The 22,813-nt window shown below is 39.6% G+C and overlaps 1 protein-coding gene across 1 annotated transcript in view; it reads right to left on the reverse strand.

Moving 5' to 3' along the window:
* The window catches only part of stk32a (serine/threonine kinase 32A), a 136,491-nt gene that overhangs the window by 15,821 nt on the left and 97,857 nt on the right, over window positions 1-22,813 (reverse strand). The window contains exons 7-8 of the mRNA XM_079835834.1: window positions 6,429-6,518; window positions 114-217 (exon numbers count right to left, since the gene is read on the reverse strand). Of these exons, the coding sequence (XP_079691960.1) occupies window positions 114-217; window positions 6,429-6,518 (194 nt within the window). The remainder of the gene's footprint in view (window positions 1-113; window positions 218-6,428; window positions 6,519-22,813) is intronic.

Genomic DNA, 22,813 nt, shown 5'->3' on the forward strand with positions numbered 1-22,813 from the left:
CAGCCATGAAGCAACAGTCAATGAAACATCTATATTTTCTGCTGAGTCTCAGCAGCACATGAGGGGTGTTGTCCTAATACTGAAATCAGATCAGAAGGTTGAGAGTCCCTCACCTGTCCACGGAGAAGCTCATATGCAGTAATCCCTAAAGACCACCAGTCCACTGAGAAAGAGTAACCTGGGTGCGTTCCCTCGAACGACTGGAACAGTTCTGGGGCTGCAGCAATAGACAACACAACAGCAAAGATTATGCACAAGTATATGAAGCACTGTTATCTGTACAGCCCACTTGTTGCAGCAATTTCTAATGATTACATGCTTTGATAGCTTACCTTTTATCTACCAAATCTCTATTACTGAAATTATATTCTGATAGTAGCTACACAGTCCTGATACCACAGTAATATTGTGATGGTGATTAAAAAAAACACTTTCAAATTAGAAAGTAACATGCCTAAAAACTTTGCTAATTCAATGCTACTTTTTGGTCTTTTCTGTTAGTGTAGTTAATACACAGAAATGCTGGTACTGTTGTGCTTTAAAGGGGTCATGAACTGGCTTAAAAAAAATGTATACTGTTGTCTAAGGCAATTTATGACGTTTGCATGGTTTTTACATTTACAAGTAATTGGCTATTTTCTGCCCTGGTTTTGAGCCTCTCTCCTGGAACGCTCTGTTTTGATGGGCGTGCCGCACTGAAGACTTGGAATTAAACGCCCACGGCTAGGATTGGATAAGATTTGCATATTTAATGAGCTTCAGCTCCCCTCAGTCAGGGTTGCCATATTGGGTGGTTTCGCAATCTATTTTGCGGGCAAAAATGGGTTTGGGCGGGTGGATAAAACTCACTCACTCACTCACTCACTCACTCACTCACTCACTCACTCACTCACTCACTCACTCACTCACTCACTCACTCACTCACTCTCACACACACACACACACACACACACACACTCACACACTCTCTCTCTCACACACACACACACACACACACACACACACACACACACACACACACACACACACACACACACACACACACACACACACACACACACACACACACACACACTCACTCATTCACTCACTCACTCACACACTCACACACTCTCTCTCACACACACACACACACACACACACACACACACACACACACACACACACTCACTCACTCACTCACTCACACACTCACACACTCTCTCTCACACACACACACACACACACACACACACACACACACACACACACACACACACACACACACACACACACACACACACACACACACACACACACACACACACACACACACACACACACTCACTCACTCACTCACTCACACACTCACACACTCTCTCTCACACACACACACACACACACACACACACACACACACACACACACACACTCACTCACTCACTCACTCACACACTCACACACTCTCTCTCACACACACACACACACACACACACACACACACACACACACACACACACACACACACACACACACACACACACACACACACACACACACACACACACACACACACACACACACACACACACACACACACACACTACAGCTCTGGGCTGGCTGACATGCCCTGACGTAAACTCACAACAGATGCTCCCTCCCACTACCTTCAGCTCATATCGGTTCGTGGAATATAGGCTATAGCTTTATATTAGGCCTAATTGTTCAAAATCACAGGTGTTAAACTCAAGTTTGCTATTATATTTAGCGTATGAAAATATTTTTTTGTGTAGAGATGGCCCGCCATGCGCCAACGGTCTGCTTCTGCAAAGAGCACACTGACACGTTCTATAAATAATATGTTCAACGCGATTTTTATGTAATGTTATTCATAAATATGCATGTTTCATGTGGCTATTTGAAATAATTGAAATGTTAAAGTGGGTTATTTTGTATGTCCATATATCCACTCAATGTTTTCATGTTTTCATTCCAAGCGACTTTTATTGACAATAAACATTGATCGCCTAAGTTGATCGCATTATTTTCCGTAACATAAGCTTATAGTTTAATAGTATAATAGTCAGGACATTCCGTTTTCCTTTTTTAAACCAGAAATGAAATATGGAAACGCAGTTTCTTCTTTTTTTATTTTAACACTGATTAAAATAATTAGCAGATACAAGGTAATTTTCCTAATACCATATTATTATTTTTATTAAAAATAATATAAATGATTTATAACTTTAAAAAAAAAAATGTATGTGTAAATAAGCTCAAATCAATTTCTAGGGTTTATATAGGCTAGTCAATAAATTGGTAATTTTAAAGCTTGTTAATGATTTGTATTTAAACGAGAAACAAGCCAATAAATAATTGGGCGGTTTTTGGCGAAGTTTTGGGCTGGAAAACGATGCTGGCATCTGGCAACCCTGCCCTCAGTACATGTGGGAATTGTTTTGAAAGCATGTGGGGAAACGCTGACAGGGCTCACACAATGTCTTTATCAAACAAACAATGATTTATCTCTCATCCACCCGCGATTTATTGGAATGTTATTTTTTTATTACTTGGCCGGCTCAATCGGTGAATATAACACACACGCGCACGTCCTTCAAGGAATGTTATTTCTCTCAGGCCGGGCTTACGTTTTGGTAGCCCGTCTGAAAAACACATAGCCCCGAGACGATGGGCTTTGCATGTTCTAGTCTGATACCGAATCACAATGAACCAACAACACCTCAAATAAAGGATTCTCCAGCCTGACAGCGTGCTAAGTTATGTTCAGTTAGACACGTACACATAATCAATACGATCTGTAACAATGCAATACTATCACATATAAAAAACATGTTTTACTCACATAAGTGTGTTGCACCGTTCCTGTCGGATCCAATATAGAAGGTACAGCATTGTGTTTTAATCTAAATATGTCTGCAAATCCAGTCTCGACCTGTGTCTTGTTTACAAACGATTCTGCGGTGAAATGCGAACAAACGCACAATGTCTTACGCACGCGAGCTGGAACCGGCATGTTTATTGCTCGGTTAGGGTCAACATATTCTGAGATTGAGCGTTTTCTGGTCCTGGTGTCAATAAAAGCTTTTCTTTGACTAACAAGAAAGTTTTCAGCTCTGAAACTAACAGGATATTCTTATATCACAATGAAATTTTATATAACAAAGGCTCAAAGGAAAGTTGATTCCTCAATTCATCACCCCTTTAAGGTTGTCTATTTGATAAAAATCCTTATTTTCAGTTAGTACATGATAGCATTAGCATCTATTTTAGTTTACCATAAAATGCTTGTCAGTACACGCAGTAGTTTAACCATAGCTTTTAGTTCTGTTATAAAAGGCATTTCAGCCTAGGATTCACTGTTGTTTGACATTCTCTCTTCATCGCTTTGTCACAATCCTTTACCTCAGTAATCACAGGCTTTCATGACAGTGCTTTTCAGGCCAGGTTGGTTTAAGGTACTTTCACGCCATATAATTATGAGATTCTGACTTGTTCACATCCTCGTAGAATTCCTAATTAAAACTTGTAAACTGTGAATTTTCTAAGAGCTCCAACTTGTCCTGAGGATGTGAACAGCTCTAAGTGTCATCTAGTAATCTAGTAAAACAGTGTGACAATTCAAAGTCAAGTCCAAGACAATTCGGTACAGTGAGACCTTCCAGCCAATGAATTTTAATGACACTTGCATGAATTTTAGTATAGAAGAAAGAACACTTTATCTTTGAAGGAACTGATAAAAACTGTGAAAACGAACTTTCCTATAACGTTTAAAGTCCCCCTGTGGTGAAAATCAAGTTTTTAATGTTGTTTTATATGTCTATGTTTTTAATATGATTTACAGAGGTGTAAAGAGTACCTGAAAACCATACTTGAGTAAAAGTACAGATTCCTTACAGCGAAAATGAGTTACAGGTCACCAATTCCAAAACAACTTGGATGTCTTAAATGTCTGATTTTAAGTATTTTACTCGTACTGAATGTAGGCTCAACGATGCACTAGCCCTCGACACCTGAGAGACATACCCGTGAAAATAAGAAACTATTGATTTGTAAGATGAGAAATCATGTTTATTTTCTAAAATCAAATATTAAAAAACCTCAATATTGCAATAAAATCGAGGTCGACACAACAGCCTCTTAAATGTCTGCAAACTCTCAAGTCTCAGTTAAGCTCAAGTGCACAAAAAGGCCACAAGTAAACCAATATCATTCAAAAACTTCTCGTCAATAAAGCAGATAAATAAAATCATGTTAAGTAAAAGAGTCAAAGCCTTCTTGCACTGGATGTGCTGGTTTCAGCCTCATCACCGGCTGCAGTCATGAGCTCATCTCATAAATCAAACACCTGCGATTCATCAACTCCCTGCTAATACACTCACATTCATGTAAAGGAGCCTTGTTGACATGTCTGGGTGAGTAAAGGCAAAACGCTCAAGATATAGTTCCTTCAAATGCCCTTAGATGGCGATATTGCTTCTTTATAGCGGAAACAAACTGCTGCAGAAAAAGTTAGGTGCCATGCAAAATGTAATGTGTAATTGCATTACTCAACACAAATGTATTGGAGTAAAAAGTACATTTACTTCAAAAATGTAGTCAAGTAAAGAGTAAAAGTTGCTAATATCTTTGATACTCAGTACAACTACAAAGTAGCCAAAATGATACTTGAGTACAGTAAGTAATTACATTTACTCAAATACTTTACACAACCGATGATTTAAGACAAACCATGTGCAAATTCACAAGTCAACACCATTGCTGAGTATTTTCTCTTTAAAGGGGTCATGAACTGGCTTTTTACATTTTTTGATACTGTTGTCTGAGGTCAACTTATGACGTTCGTGTGGTTTTTACATTCAAAAACATCATAATGAATAAGTAATTCAGCTCCCCTCAGTACATGTGGGAATTGTTTTGAAGGGTCTGGAGAAACGCTCACAGGGCTCGAAAAATGTCTTTATCAAACAAACACAATGATTCATCTCTCATCCACCCGCGATTGATTGGAATGTTATTTTGTATTACTTGGCCGGCCCGATCAGTGAATATCCGCGAACCGTACACACACACACGCGCGCGCAAGAAAGGAATGTTATTTCACTATTTAAGATAGGCCGTCGGCTGGCCGGTGATAGCCTGTCTGAAAAGCACATAGCCCCGGGACTTTGGGCTTTGCGAGCTGGCGTTACAAGTCCGAGTCTGATCCCGAGTCTGACGTTTTCAGCGCTGAAACTTATAGGATATTCTTATATCACGATGAACTTTTATATATCAAAGGCTCAAAGGAAAGTTGATTTCTCAATTCATCACCCCTTTAAATACTCCAGTGATTTAAAGACACGGTTTGAAATCGCTGGTGTTTCTGACGTTACAAACTACCTGGTAACCAATCACGTCAATGTGTGGGCGGGCTTTAGCATATCATTAACTTAACTATGACCGCTCTGAAGCAGGGGAGTCTCAAGAGAAGCCAGGTTATCCCGGTATATTTTTCTGTTGATTTGAAAAATCTAGTGCTGGGCAATCGATTAATCCCGATTAATCGCATCCAAAATATAGAAATAAAGTTTGTGTTTACATAACACATGTGTGTGTACTGTGTATAATTACTATTCATAAATAAATACACATACATGCATATATATATTTAAGAAAAAGTTATATTTACATATAAAACATTTATATTTCTATAAATTATACAAATATACATACAGTATATACATGCAAATATTTATTAAATATATACAAGAAGGAGTGTGCATTTATATATATACACATAATAATAATACACAGTACACACACATATATTATGTAAACACAAACTTGTATTTTGGATGCGATTAATTGTGATTAATCGATGCCCCGTACTAGAAAAATCGGGTACATATTGCTATATAGCGGGTGATTATGTGTATTATGTATATTACTATGATATGATGAACTATATGCCTTTCTCCACAGACGTTCTGAGTTGTTCAAAGGGTTTCTAAGGATGCTGATTTTCAGAATGTAGACTGAGATGGCGAACGGGAACATGGTTTGTGTAACGTTAGCAACATTTAGTCAAGCAAAAGGCGAATCATATTAATTAGTGTTATGTGTCCGACGTTGTAGAAAGCGATATCATTGTGCAGCGTTTACCTCAATAAGTTGACCAAGTGGATCTCTGAGCTGGTGTGAGTGAGTGGAGGCGGGACTAATTAGCATATTCATAGATCCGTGTACATTAAATGAAGCAAGGGTGTAGAGATTTTTTTTTTCATTTTGGTGATCAAGATTAGTTTTAAGGGATAAAATTATTATTGACTACAGGGTGACTTTAACAATTTTTTAATGAAGAGTAAAACAATAAAACGTTGACTAAAGTTGTGTTTAACCACACAAATAAAGCATAACTAGAAGTTAAAAAGAAGTATGAAAGCTCTCACCCATGTATGGCTTTGTCCCTGCAATAGATGTGGCTTTCAAGTCTTCCTTCACAATAGCAGCTATGTTAAAATCTGTCAGGTGAGCATGACCTGCAAAGAAGAGATAAACACTCAACAAAAGCATTACAATAAATAACATTAGACTGCAAGAAATTGAATTCATTTAAAACAAATATAAGCAAATGAAATAATAACCAAAACTTAATTTGCTTTAAATAAAAATGGTTAAAGGGATGCTTACAGAGACTTTCCTGGGATTGATGGCCTCACGCTAATGGCATCCCAATTTGCATAATACTAAGTATTTGTTTTGCTGGTGATGGGAAAGTGCACACTGCTGAGTGTGTTTGCATCATAGAATCAATACCCCTTGATACTTGAAAGGTCTATAATATCTGGAGATAGCTATCTGTTAGCATTCCCAGTCATCTCAATGGCATTTGCTCAAGTTGGAGTTGGAGCAGGACCGGAAGTATGTGACATACATCATGATGCTGTCTTTGCCCAGGCAGTTCGTTTTCTATACCTTTTTTGAGTCAGTCACCTGATCCATGTGACTAATCCCTCTGGAGCCGCTGGGAAATGACACACTGACAACACTCATTGGCTGATGGCCCAACCCTACTCTAGCTATTTTTAATACTGTGATGTGATAAGTACAAATCATTTTCACGTTTTTAACAAAGACAAAACAAGTAGTCAACAGCTCCAATAACAGTGGTTCTCAACTAGTTTGAGCCAGAACCCAATTTTTTAGGAATTTGAACCAAGCTAATGTATTTCTCAAAAAAGGTTAACACACACACAAGTATCGTCCCTCTTTAATTCACATACACATAAATTGTAAGAATGTCACCAACACTGATGAATAGTATAAGGTAAGGCAGCCACAAACTAGTTCGCAAGTTGGTAAGAGCCACCGTAATCATCTAAAATTTAGGATTGGTGGTATTTTGTGTTAAGGTTACAGAAACTAGTTACCATGGTAAATACACAATAGTAACATGAACTGTAAATAAAACATATGGACACTGATCCTGATGAATAGAAAGGCATCATAAATGAATGCAAATCCTTCCCAGCTAATACACAATGTACCACATACATAATTTATTGGTACTTTTTTGATTATTTTGGTAATTGACAACGTATCTATGATGTTGTATGCTCTTAATTTGCACAGCAAAAACGCAGTCTGTGCAAACCGGCCCTAACAAGTTACAAAAACACTGTTAGAATAATGACACTGACACATAGCCTGACATCATCTCATCTGACAGCAGATACTGAATCAGGACAACGCCAGACTCAGGTCAGTGGAACGGAAAAAAGACAACCCTGCATGGTCTAGAGTGTCACCGCTATGTTCATTTTAGTTTAGTTTAGACTTTTAGTTTGTGATGCAGTTCTTGTGTTCCTTTGTTTGAGTTCCCACCACTAATCTGCAACTATGGTCTCTAACTAACATCACAGCTTTGGTCATTTACCTCATCACCATGGTGTATTTAAGTTCCTGCTGTTCACTTAGTCTTTGTCTGGTCACGTTCATGTAAGGTTGTGTTCTGCAAATGCCTGTTCGCCTGCCTTTGAGAATACTTGCCATTAAACTTCGTTGAGAACTTTATTCATCTGTCTTTGTCTGTCTGCCTGCAAACACCCAGTGAAAGATGACCAAACCGCCCCAAAACGGACGAGCGGGTTATGTTTATCTTCCTGACTCAGGAGAGCCGTAATTTCTTTTCTTTTGCTAAAGTTTTTTGTTGTTTGGCTGTCACCTGCACCCGAGACGAGACCCTAAAAACCCCGTTCCGGATTGAGGCCCCCTTCACCCAACATATTGACCTCCCAGACAACACCAGACTGGACCGGAGGGAAACCATCATTTGGTGTCTGGAGAGAGTCGTGTCCCGATTTGGAAAACAGCCAGAGCCAGTATCACCCACAAACAACCGCAGAAGGGTCACGTGAGCCCCCTGCAGATTTGGAGGAATTATCTGCTGCGACAAGTCAGCCAGAGCCCGAGCCTGAGGCAGAGGGGACATCGCTCACCATCGACCCGGAGGAGGAACCTCACAGAGAGTCTGAACAGGGGAGCGAGCCAGTGACACCAGCGGCCGAGGTAACTGAGACTAAGGACTGGCTGATGGACTTTAATGGAGACTTGTCGCCTCCCACCCAGTGTCTGAATCCTTTTCATATAATGAGAACTGTTCGAATTATGATCTGTCAGTCTGTTCAAAATCACTGCTATCTAAATATAGTAATGCTATCCCAAACAGTTTGGACTATATTCTATCGGTTCGTTCGGAAAAACCATTGTCTATGGACTGGGAGCTTTTATTTTTAGTGGCCTGCATAGAATATGTCATTTAAACTGTGGGCATATCAAGTCTCCTCTTACCATCACTACAAAGCTCAGCCAGTTCTCCAGTCCCATCGCTGCCGGAGGTGTGCAGCCCTACGGCATTTCTGAGAAAGACGTCAAGCCGCAGGTCGTGCAACCACCAGCAGCGTCTGTGAACAAGGATCTTATGGCTCCGCTTCCGGCCTCTGATCCCATCGCTCCATCTCGGCCTGTCGACCTGTCAGCTCTGTCCTGGCTCTTCCCACCTTCGGCTCCACCAGGGACCCTCGGCCTAGTGGCTTCACCAGGGACCCTCGGCCTAATGGCTCCCCCGGGTTTCCCCCGTCCCACCGGCTCCCCCTTGGTCAGCCGTTGCTCTACTTTCACCACAGACACATGGGCCGTCCGCTGCGCTCCGTTACCCTTCCCCAATGGCTACAGCAGGCTTCCTTCTTCCCTTTGGAATCGCCTCTGTCCTCAATTGCACCAGCATCGCCCCTGTCCTCAGGTACTCTGGCTCCGCCTACATCAGTCGTCGCAGCGGCATCACCTAGGTCTCCAGAACCTGTAACTACACTCAGTGCCTTCGATCCTCTGTCTGCACCTTCGGACTCCTTGGCTCAGTCTCCATCGGTTGTCCCCCAGGTGGGATCTTGGCTCCTCCCTCCCTCAACTCCACCTTGGGCTGTCGTCACTGAAGAGCTCTGGGTCTGGGCCATCGGACACTTTACATCTTCATAGTCAGGGTTCCGTCGTCGTTCATTGCTCACCCCTTTTCCATCGCAGCTGACCACCATCCCTCTGTGTCGTCCTGCCATCAACATCCTTTCACCGTCCCTTGTTACCATCCCTTCGCCAGTAGAGCATAGACTTGAGAGTACCCCCTGGCCTGTGAGGGGCGATGGGGGTATGTGGCAAGCAGGACGAGGCCAAGAGCCATGGGAACGGAGCCGCACCAGCCTTGAGTTTCTAACGGAGGAGCTATTTGAGCGTAAAAGGAGCGACGACTGTGAAGGATGAGAGAGGACCAGCCCTGGGATATCTATGTTTTGGTTTTATTATGTTTTTTTGCCGCTTTAATTCGTTTTGTTTGTTTCTTTTATATGATTAAAGTTTGTGAAACTTTCGCCGGTTCCCACCTCCTTCTTCCCTTCCTTTAGACAAAAGAGTTGATGACGTGCTACCCAGGCACACTTTTATATTCTCGGGTGCTCCTCATATAACGTCATAGACTACCATCTGCCAATGATTATTGGCATAATCATTGATGCAGCACCAAGATGCAGCACCTTGTTTCCCTTCTCTGGGAAATGGGTTGCATTCACAACCTGAGTCAATACATATCAACTGTGGTAGCAAATATGGCCTCGCATTACAACAGCAATCCTCCATTCCACAATATATTCAGTGCAGCTTTTTCCCAGTGCTAAGCTTGAAACAGCACCTTCCAAAATCGACTCTGCCCAGATAAAACAGTTTGGTTTGATTTGTGTGACTGTTCCTCTACTCATTCCTGGTAATGAGATGACATTTAGTGTAGTGAGCAGATAAGGAAATAACAGTGACTGGAGTGAGGTGGCCAAAGCCACTCACCTTGACGAAGATTTGTCATCGCCTCAGGGTATGAGAAAACTAGAGCAGATGCTTTGTGTATCCGAGTGTGTATGACGAGACACAGAAGGAAGGGGCACATGGGATTTTTTTATCTAAGCATATGCATATGTGTCCCTATATCATAGAGAGAGTAGATGTTGTGGATGTGTGCAGTGTTGATATGAATGTAAAACAGCTTCACGCAGGAGCTGCATTATTTACACACCAACAATGGACCTCATAGTTAAAAAGTTTCCTGCAAGCCAACGTCAATTTCACTTGTATTCATAGCTATTTACTTGAAGTATTTTATTTTAATACGTATGAAAAAATGTCTAAAATCCCGTTTCTGCTTTGTAATTATTGACTATGTCTTTTTGAGATATCGAATGCAGATTGGTAAGGGAAAAAATTATGTGAACAATTCGAATTTCGGATTCTTTTCTGAATGCGATGCACATAATTATGAAATGGTTATTGAATTTGTGTGCCTGTCACTGCTTGTGTAACATCAGTAGTTCATCAGAATTGTATCCTATCTACCTATAACAATCAACAATAAACTTTAAAGAAATAGTTCACCCTAAAATGAAAATCCTGCCATCCTATTCTCAACATAATGTAATTTCTATCAATCCATCCATCCACTCATCCGATTAGTAGATTTGAGCTGTTTTAGAAGGACCATTTAAAGATAGAAAAGAAGAATTATTGAGAATCAATAAATTCTAAATAATTTACTGCCATTTTTTGAATATTAAGTAATCATGTAATTGATAAAAAAAAAAAGAACTGTAGTCTGATTATGAGCATTTTAAAACATAATATAATTGTCACACTCTGGCTTGATTTGATTATCCACAAACAATGAGGCTTGATGAACATGACAACTAACAAGATGGCAATAGAAACAAGGAAACAGGAACTAAACCACAGGAAGGAACAGAATAACACAAAAAGAGTCCATAAAACAAAGACACAGGGAATGGTGACGATAATCTAATTACAATATATCATTTTTTGAATCTGATAATGTAATCCAGATTACAAATAATCAGTTAATATCCAGCATATCGACATGTTTCAGATTTATGTTATGTGTGAACGAAGCATAATGGCATTTATTCTGCTCTTCTTTCCTTCATAACTGTGTCATTCTCTCTCATGTCAGAATGCTGAGTGTTTTTAAACTCTCTCTCTCTCTCTCTATCTCTCTCTCGGTGAGTGGTCTTGGCAATGGAGGTAACATATTTTCTATTCCTCGGGGAATAAAAACCCAACTGTCCACTGAGCTGTAGAGAGCACCTCCTTTAGACGTGAGGTCTGCAGGAGTCAGCGGTTTGCAGCCACCCTCCGGGGGTTAAAAAGAGCACTGCTCTGTGTCTGTAAGCTGAGCAGATGGCCTTAAAAAGCATTTTGACTTCCAAATATGTGTCTGATTTTCAGTCAAAAGCAAATGGATGTTTTGATGTAGGCTTCATCCGCAGTAGGCTGTAAAAGGGACAGTTAAACCAAAATAAAAATTCTGTCATCATTTACTCACCTTGATGATTTTTCAAAACTTTTATGACTTTCTGTGACTTTTTATGACTGCATGTGAAACATAAAAGAGTATAATTTGTATCTAAAATATGTTTTTTTTTTTTTTTGTCCATACAATGGAAGTCAATGGGCCCTATTTTACAGATCTGAGCACATGGGCTGAAGCGCACAGTGCAAGGGCACTTAGGGCGTGTCCGAATCTACTTTTGTTATTTTAACGACGGGAGAAATGGTCGGCGCGCCAGACGCATGGTCCCAAAGGGTTGTCTCTAGTTTCTTAATGAGTCATGGATGTGTTTTGAGCGTAACGTGCAATTAACCAATCAGAATCTCATCTCCCATTTCCTTTAAAAGCCAGTTGCGCTCACACCATGGCGGATTCGCTATTTACATGACGGAATATAGACACACTCAACCTGACGAGTCCGTTTAAACACGTGTGTATTGCCACGATTGGTTAAATAAGTAACATTTCATTCGTCGTTACTGCAAATAGGTGTTAAAATAGAAGTGTGTAGCGATGCACAATATTTGATTTTTGCCAATATCCGATATTTTCAACTCATTTTGGCCGATGCCGATACCAATATACGTTTATTTTTTCCCTTTGTTTGGAAACAACACCATTTTGAGCAAAAGTCCTTTTTTTCTGAATCCTGGCTGATTTGTAGATTGTATGCACACAAAAAACTCAGTATTTTCATATTTTTGCCAATTTCCCATTAATTTCCTATGGGGGTCATTTTTGACTCAAAGGTCCTGAGTGTGAAGGTCCTGAGTGTATTTTTTTTACGACCACTTAAACTTTTCAAATTTTTGGGGGGTGTTCATATACCAAGTACCAATAAAGTCACCATGTTTCGGACCATTCCGATGAAGCTACGATTAAAATTTTTTTTTTATAAAAACGCAAGATCCACTATCCACTATAGTGGTAAAAATGTGCTATTGCGTGATAAAAATGCTCAATTTGTCCACCGGATGGCACCGATCTCATTTAAAAAAATTGCTTTCATGAGGCCTAGGCTTGGCTCTAAAAATAAATACAGCTTTAATAAAAAATTTGTATATATATATATATATATATATATATATATATATATATATATATATATATATATATATATATATATACAATATATATACTGTATATACATTTTTTAGTATATTCAATGGAAAAAAATGGGTCATAATTATTGCATAAATATTAATTATAAATCATAAAATTATCTCAAAACACCAAAAAAGAAAAGAAAAAATATTATTGAACAAAAATACATTTCATTGATTTTACTCAAATCTTTTTTTATCTTAATCCCGCCCTCCGGGTCATTTTTGACCCGAAGGTCCTGAGTGTAACCCATAAATGAACTCAATGTTGGTATTCAAATAAATGTCTTGTTTTAAGAATGTTTAAAAAAATGTTTACTAGTAAAAGGAGTTTTATATACTGTATAATGTCATGTAATGCGCATGCGCGGGTTGTGAGCGCGTTGTTTGTGTTTGAGCTCCGTCAAATTGATTCATAAATCCTTGATTTTCTTCTTAATACTCGCTTACAAACGAATACTTTCTATTATTTACAGCGTGTGAACATATCTCCGATACGATTCTCTATAAAAAACAATCGGATTGCTTTGATATCGCTACTTATATCCGAACTTCCGCTACTAGCCGTAGCCCGCTAGCCTTGCACGCGTGGTAACTTGTTTACACCGGTAGCCCGCTAGCCTTGCACGCGTGGTAACTTGTTTAACGTTACACCCGGTAAACACTGATAGCTACAATTCGCCATCGTAGCACTTCTGCTACAATGGCGAATAACTCGGATGTGTGTCTAATGTTACCTTTGAGTGCAGGTGAGGACACGTTCGAGCTGCATTCGGTGCAGTTGGAGTTGGAGTCGTTGGCGAGTCAGATTCGCGGCCTTCTAGACAGACAAGCTGTGCTGAGAGAGCGGCGAACGGCGCTTGAAACATCACGCGCCGATGCGCACAAGTCAGTGGATACTAACATTTTGACTCCGACCTCGTCTACTCCGCGTGTTTCTCTGCACAGGACCCAAGCACCCAGGACGCGATCATCATCCCTGGTTTCGTTCACTCCGGCACCGACACAGCACCATGGACCCTGGGTGTTTCCACAGCGGAAGACGCGAGCCAGGACCAGAGCGAGGACCTCTCCGCCCCTCCCGGTCTTCGAGATCTCCACCCGGAACCGCTTCTCCCCTCTTCGCGAGACGGAACGCGACGCTGTGGTCATCGGTACTTCCATCGTCCGGCATGTCCACGCTACCTCAGGTAAAGGCAAGGTTATCACTCACTGCTTTCCTGGTGCTCGAGTTCTCGATGTCGCTGCGCAGGTTCCCGAGATCCTGAACGGTGACGAGCGCATCGGAGCTGTCGTGCTGCACGCGGGGACGAACGACACCAGGCTGCGGCAGACGGAGGTTCTGAAGAGGGACTACAGGAGCCTGATCGAGACGGTGCGCAGAACATCGCCTGAAGCAGCGATCATCGTGTCCGGACCGCTTCCCACGTACCGACTAGGACATGAAAAGTTCAGTAGATTATTTGCTCTAAATGAATGGTTAATGTCATGGTGTAATGAACAGAAGCTGCTCTTTGTAAATAATTGGAATCTGTTTTGGGAGCGACCTAGGCTCTTCCGTCCTGATGGCCTTCACCCCAGCAGAATCGGAGCGGCTCTTCTGTCGGACAACATCTCCAGAGCGCTGCACACCATCATATGACTAGTAAGTCAAAGTCCAAATAACAGTATTTGCTGTCCTAACTTAATTGACATAAGTACCAATGTAGAACATTATATAGAAACTGTGTCTGAACATAACTGTGTAGAACATTATATAGAAACTGTGTCTATTCCTCGTTTAGTGAGGTCAAACATTACATCTACTGTAAGATCTAGGAAAAATCTAATTGTGATTAAACCAGAAAATCTCAATATTAGTGAACAAAACCAATTTTGTACTAACTTAATTGACATAAGTACCAATGTAGAACATTATATAGAAACTGTGTCTATTCCTCGTTTAGTGAGGTCAAACATTAAATCTACTGTAGGATCTAGGAAAAATCTAATTGTGATTAAACCAGAAAATCGCAATATTAGTGAACAAAAACAATTTCTAAAACTAGGTCTTCTAAACATTAGATCGCTCACACCTAAGGCGGTTATTGTAAATGAAATGGTCACAGATAATAGTTTCGATGTACTTTGCCTTACTGAAACCTGGCTTAAGCCAAATGATTATTTCGGTCTAAATGAGTCTACTCCGCCAGGATACTGTTATAAGCATGAGCCCCGTCTGATTGGTCGTGGCGGCGGTGTTGCAACAATATATAGAGATATTCTTAATGTTACCCAGAAAACAGGTCACAGGTTTAATTCATTTGAAGTACTAGTGCTAAATGTCACGCTATTAGATGTAAGAAAGAAATCTGTATTATCTCTAGCCTTAGCTACTGTATATAGACCTCCAGGGCCCTATGCTGCTTTCCTAAAAGAGTTTGCAGACTTTCTCTCAGATCTATTGGTCAACGTCGATAAAGCATTAATTGTTGGAGATTTTAACATACACGTAGATAACACAAATGACGCGTTAGGGGCTGCGTTTACAGATCTATTAAATTCCTTTGGGGTCAAGCAAAACGTCACTGGTCCCACTCATCGTCTTAATCACACACTAGATTTAATTATATCACATGGAACCAACCCAACCGATATAGATATTATACCACAAAGTGATGATGTCACTGACCATTACATGGTAACTTGCATACTGCGTACTGCTGAAATCTGTCATGTTGCGCCACGTTATCGACCAGGCAGAACAATCCTTCCAACCACTATAGATAGATTCTCAAATAGCTTACCGGATCTGGCTCAGCTGCTCAGTGAACCCAAACAAACAGATGAACTAGAGGAAATGACTAGCAGTATGAGCACCATTTTCTCTAGTACATTAGAAATTGTAGCACCAATTAGATTAAAAAAGGTTAGAGAGAAAACTAAAGCACCATGGTACAACAGTGCTACACATGTTATCAAGAGAGAAACTCGTAACTTAGAGCGTAAATGGAAACATACTAATTTAGAGGTCTTTAGAATCGCATGGAAAGAAAGTATGTCACGTTATAAAAAGGCCCTAAAAGCAGCCAGGGCTGAGCATCTCCGCAAACTAATAGAAAATAACCAAAATAACCCAAGGTTTTTATTTAACACTGTGGCTAGACTAACAAATAAACAAGCATCGCCTGAACAAAATATTCCGTTACAGTTTAGTAGTAATGATTTTATGAACTTCTTCGCTGACAAAATAGAAAGCATCAGAAACAAAATTGTAAATGTACAATCATTAATGATGTCTTATGATTCAACCGCAATTATCGCCCCTCAAGAACTACTACACCGCTTTACAACCATAGGACAGGAAGAGCTAAATAAACTTATCATTGCATCTAAACCAACAACATGTTTATTAGATCCAATACCCACTAAACTACTGAAAGAGTTGTTACCTGTAGTGGAAGAGCCTCTTCTCAATATTATTAACTCGTCTTTATCTTTAGGTCATGTTCCAAGAATATTCAAGTTGGCAGTCATAAAGCCTCTCATTAAGAAGCCACAATTAGATCATAATAACCTAGCAAATTACAGACCAATATCAAATCTTCCATTCATGTCTAAAATACTAGAAAAAGTTGTGTCCGCTCAATTGTGCTCTTTCTTGCAAGAAAATGATATCTATGAAAAATTTCAATCAGGATTCAGGCAGCATCATAGCACAGAAACTGCACTCGTTAAAATCACAAATGATTTACTTCTAGCTTCTGACCAAGGCTGTATCTCAATACTAGTTCTACTTGATCTTAGTGCTGCGTTCGATACTATAGATCATAAAATACTATTAGATCGACTTCAAAATTACACTGGTGTTCAGGGACAGGCATTAAACTGGTTTAGATCGTATTTATCAGACCGCTACCATTTTGTCTGTCTAAATGGGGAAAAATCAAATATAACGTCAGTAGACTATGGGGTGCCGCAAGGATCCGTGCTAGGCCCTCTGCTATTCTCTATATATATGCTGCCACTTGGTAATATTATAAGAAAACATGGAATTAATTTCCACTGTTATGCTGATGACACTCAATTATATATTTCATCACGACCAGATGAAAACGCTAAATTATCTAAACTGACAGCGTGTGTTGATGATATTAAACACTGGATGACGTGTAATTTTCTGCTATTAAATTCAGATAAAACGGAGGTGTTACTTATTGGTCCAAAAAATTGCCCACAAAACCTCTCACAATACAACTTTAACTTGGAAGGATGTCCTGTCGCTTTATCCACTACAGTAAGAGACCTGGGTGTTATATTAGACCGCAACTTATCTTTCGAAAGTCATATTTCATATGTTACAAAAACGGCATTTTTCCACCTTAGAAACATTGCCAAGCTACGTAACATGCTATCTATTTCTGATGCAGAAAAGTTAGTTCATGCATTCATGACCTCGAGACTAGATTACTGTAATGCTTTATTAGCTGGTTGTCCTGCATCATCGATAAACAAACTGCAGTTAGTCCAAAACGCAGCTGCTAGAGTGCTTACTAGGTCAAGAAAATATGATCATATAACACCAATTTTATCATCTCTACACTGGTTACCTATTAAGTTCCGTATCAATTACAAAGTATTGCTACTGACCTATAAAGCCCTAAATGGGTTAGCTCCAGTGTATTTAACTGATCTTTTATCGCCCTACAATCCATCGCGCTCTTTAAGATCACTAAACTCGAGGCTTCTGGTCATTCCTAGGATATCTAAGTCCACTAAAGGAGGGAGGGCATTTTCACATTTAGCTCCTAAACTCTGGAATAGTCTTCCGGATATTGTTCGAGGTTCAGACACGCTGTCCCAGTTTAAAACTAGATTAAAGACGCATCTCTTTAGCCAAGCATTCACATTATAATTAAGTTTTATACTACAGTTAAATCGCACCAACAGCATTAATATTCTGAACAGCAGCTATGCTAATTATTTCCCATCTGCTTTTCTGTTGTTATCTCGGGACACTAGTCCCGAGGTAACTAGTTCGTCAGCTCCAGTTTGTATCCAGCCTCTGATGGAGACTTCAGATGCCCCGACACCTGTGATGAGACGACTCGACGCCTGTGAAGAGACGACTCAACGCCAGCGTTGTTATGGCCTAAAATAATACATGATTGATTAACTTATCCTAACATTTTTTCTTTAACATTCTCTTTTCTAACATTTTTCAATGTACATTTATGAAATGCACTTTCTGTGAAGCTGCTTTGAAACAATGTGTATTGTGAAAAGCGCTATACAAATAAATTTGAATTGAATTGAATTGAATGTACATATTCTAAAATCTATAGTAATACCATAGTGGCAAGCACGGCAGGGCCGAGAGCCGTGGGAACGGAGCGAGGCCGGTGGCGCGAGTGCTAATGATGTTTATTTATGTTTATGTGCCTACCTCTTCCCTTTCCAACAAACCTTGTTACAACCATATAGTGCAATGTCCAAGAGAACATACATAGCATTACAATGTTATATGTGCAAAAAACATGGTAATGCTACTATGTCTTAAAGCAATGGTATTAAGATGGTACATTTTAGTAATGCTGACAGCATTGCATATTGAAGATCTTCAGGTACTTTCACTTTTCAACATAAACTGACAAGTACAAGCAATTTTATCAATCATTTTCATCACTCGAGGTCTTTCTGCATCTTTAGGAAATCAAAGGACTCCCTATTTCATGAAAATACCACATCCACGAACACACTGAAGCATATAAATATGGCTTATAGGAAACATTGCTTCAGTTGTGATGTATGTTTTTGCAGCACAATCATAGATACTGTATAGTCTACCATGATATAGCAAAAAAAAAAAAAAAAAAAAGACAGAAAAGTTAGTCAAGTCAAACTTTGAGGTTGGCTTGAGAAAGCTTGACCAGAAAGTTAAAATTTGTTTTAACAGTGTTAAGTTTTAAGGTTTTAAGTTTACAGGTCTTTAAAAGATTGTTAACACATTGCTAACATGAATTATCATGTTTTTGCACATTGCTAGCATGAATTAGCATTTTGTTGTCATGTTTTAGCATTTTGCTACCATGAATTAGCTAGCATTATTTAACACATTATTAACATGATTTAACATGTTGATAGCATGATTAAGCACATTGTTAGAATGTTGTTAACATGTTTTAACAGATTGTTAACATGCGTTAGCACATTGCTAACATGCTTTAACAAATTTGCTAACACTTGATTTAACATATTGCTAGCATGATTTAGAATTTTGTTAACATGATTTGACTTATGTTAACATGGTTATAATGCTGTTAGCATGATTTAGCACACATTGTTAGCATTATTTAACACATTGCTAGCATGACTCACATTTTGTTAACATGATTAGAATGTTGCTAGCATTATTTAACATATTGTTAGCATAATTTAACATGTTGCTAGCATGATTTAACATTTTGTTAACATGATTTGCATTATGTTAACATGGTATAATGCTGTTAGCATGATTTAGCACACATTGTTAGCATTATTTAACACATTGCTAGCATGATTCACATTTTGTTAACATTATTAGAATGTCGCTAGCATTATTTAACATATTGTTAACGTGATTTAACATGTTGCTAGCATGATTTAGTATTTTTCTAGCATGATTCACATTTTGTCATCATGATGAGAATGTTTTGCTAGCATGATTTAACACATTGCTAGCATGATTAAGCACATTGCTAACATGAATTAGCACATGTTGCTACCATGAATTAGCACATTGCTACCATTAAGAAGCATATTGCTAGCATTATTTAGCATTTTGCTAGCATTAGTCACATTTTGTTAACATGATTAGAATGTTGCTAGCATAATTTAACAAATTATTAGCATGATTTAACACATTGCTAGCTTGATTTAACATTTTGTTACTATGAATTATTAAGTTGCTAGCATACTTTAGCATATTCTGATCTGTTCTGTATTCAGTCTGTACTATGTTGCTGGTTCATGTACACATACATACTGATATTGATTTAAATTAATAAAATAATACACATTTAAATATTCAAATAAATCACAACCCTACATAAACAACCTTTCATTGACAACCCTAAATAAAACCAAATGCTTCAAAAATTGAGTTAACTCAGAGCAAGTGTGAAATGGAGAGGCAATACATAAGGGTCATAAAAGTCTGTGTCAAAGCTACAATAACTGTTTAGTGTTCACAGGCCTTCAGCGCGGTGTGATGAAAGCAACGGTTCGCCCTTACCATGATATACTGTCTTCATAATCTATGTGAAATGACTGCTCTGAGACCAGTGACATTAATCTGTACAGACAGATGCAATCCAAGATCACAAAACGTCCTCTGAGATGTTCTCGAGCACAGGAACAGATGTTTACCTAAGGCTTGTATTAAAGGACAGAAATTGTAGATGATGCTTGTCTAGATCAATGATTCTCAAATCTGTCCCGGAGACCCCGAAACGCTGCATAACTTTGATGTTTCTAACACGAAATGGATAAGGATAAGGGAGACATCTAGTTCTGAACTAAATCCTCCTGCAAAGCGCCATTGGTTTTGGGCAGAGTTCCCCGAGTGTGCATCAACATACTAGGATTTGGGACGCAAAATTCTAATATCGGAAACAATTTAGGGGCAAGATAATCTGAAAATTGGGACGCAGGGTCAGATACCTCCGGCAAAGATGCCACATTAAAATGCACGCAATAGGAAGAGCCTACAATTATACACCTAATATTGTGTTGGTCCCCCTTTTGCTGCCAAAACAGCCCTGACCCGTCGAGGCATGGACTCCACTAGACCCCTGAAGGTGTGCTGTGGTATCTGGCACCAAGATGTTAGCAGCAGTGTCCGGTTGCATAAACCACCTTAAGTGTAATTTTCCCTTATGTTTCCCTTAAACCTAAGGGTGTTGCAGAAAAAGACTCTTAAGTGTTACTTAAAGGTTTCTTTAAGTGAAACGTCATAAACACTTAGAATTCCCCTTAAATGCTGTTTTTTCACTTAATTAATCCCTTAAAAAGCGTTATGTGTTGCATAAAACCCCTTAACGGTAATTTCCCTAAGTATAACTTAAGGTTTGGAAATCGTAACCTTAATAGTAACGCGGACAAAAATAAGACGACATGGTTGAATTTATGAACCAGTTGAAGATCATTATGTGCCAAGAAGACTTTTTAGGGATAGGGAGAACCCTTTGGACCATCTTAGCGCTGAAATTTGTTGCAAGAATACCGATTTGACCATCACACATCGCAACCACTGTGACACTGAACACTTGCAGTCATACGTACATTTCTGAATGAGATGAAGAAAAACTCACATAATTAAAGAAGTCGTTTGATGTTATAACAAGTCATTAATGTCTTTTAACTTATATGTTTCATATAATAGAACCGAAGCTATAGATTGTGAATTTAAACATGTCTCGTTTACCAGCGGCAAAACTCAGAAGGACTAGCCGAGGTAAAGGCCTGTTCACACCGGGACAATTTTCGCGCGCGTTTATCGCCGACGTTTAACGCCTCGTGACTAAACAAAGGGCGCCAATGTGAGTGTGCACACTGACGCGCAAAACGGCCGGCGTAAAAGCGTCATTTAAAAAAAAAAAAAAAACGCCTCGGGTTCGTTTTTTTATTTTGACGCGGCGCGTTAAAAACTGGCCGACCAATGAGATCAGCGCTTTTGTTCACGTGCGTGGAGCGGCTGAAGTGACAGTAAAACACGACTTGGTGGCACTCAAGCACAAAACGGTCTTGCCGAGCACACATTGATACGACGAAGAAGTAGTAAGTAGACAAAGAAGAAAATGAGCTGCTAATGCTGCCTGCCAGTTAGCAAAAAGTGTGTTAGACATAATATATCTGTGGTTTTGGCAAGCACGTAAATACTGTCTCTCTTCTTCTTCTGTGTGACAAGCGAGTGTCAGAAGCCTAAAGTGCCGCAGCACCACCTTGTGTACCGGGAGCGCATCGACTGAATGTGCACGTTCACTCGGCGCATCGCCAGTGAAAATCGCTTGGGTGTGAACATTCAAGACGCGCCGAAAAACGTCACGAAAAACGCTGGCGATAAGTGCGCGCGATATTCATCCCGGTGTGTACAGGCCTTAAGGTTGTTCCAGGCGGGTTACATGAGCACGAGCTCCCGGTGATCGCCGGGACCTCACAACATTTTTAAATAGGCGCTATCTTTACAAATAAACCACAGATTTGAGTTTTTAAACAACTACATTCTTGACTGAACAACTCTTAAAACTACATTTCGTGACACAATAACAGTAGTATTTTTCAATTTCGCGGCTGCACACAACCACTATGAATAGAGCAAAAGGACGCGCGTCAATTTCGCTTCAAACGCTTGCTTTTTACGCGGGTCCATCTCACTTTGGACGCGCGAATGCATTCAAAGTTCAATCGTCAAACTAGACGCTAATTTGACGCTCTATTCACATCCGATGTGAACGCCACATTAGTGTTTTGTGTATCTATGGAAACAAGACTTTTATAACGTGAATCCAGGATCGCTGTTGTGAAACACTTAAATATTTCCCTTACCTAAGAGAACCGTTTAAGAGATTATATGCAACACCCTTAAGTTATTCTCTTAGGTAAGGGGAAATCGCCCCTTAAGTATCATACTTGAGGGAAAAACTTAAGGTGCTTTATGCAACCGGGCAAAGATCCTTTAAGTCCTGTAAGTTGCGAGTTGGGACCTCCATGGATTGGACTTTGGTTTGTTCAGCACATCTCACAGATGCTCGATTGGATTGAGATCTGGGGAATTTGG

This window comes from Gobio gobio (genome assembly GCF_949357685.1).
Source record: "Gobio gobio genome assembly, chromosome: 14".
Classification (NCBI taxonomy): domain Eukaryota; kingdom Metazoa; phylum Chordata; class Actinopteri; order Cypriniformes; family Gobionidae; genus Gobio; species Gobio gobio.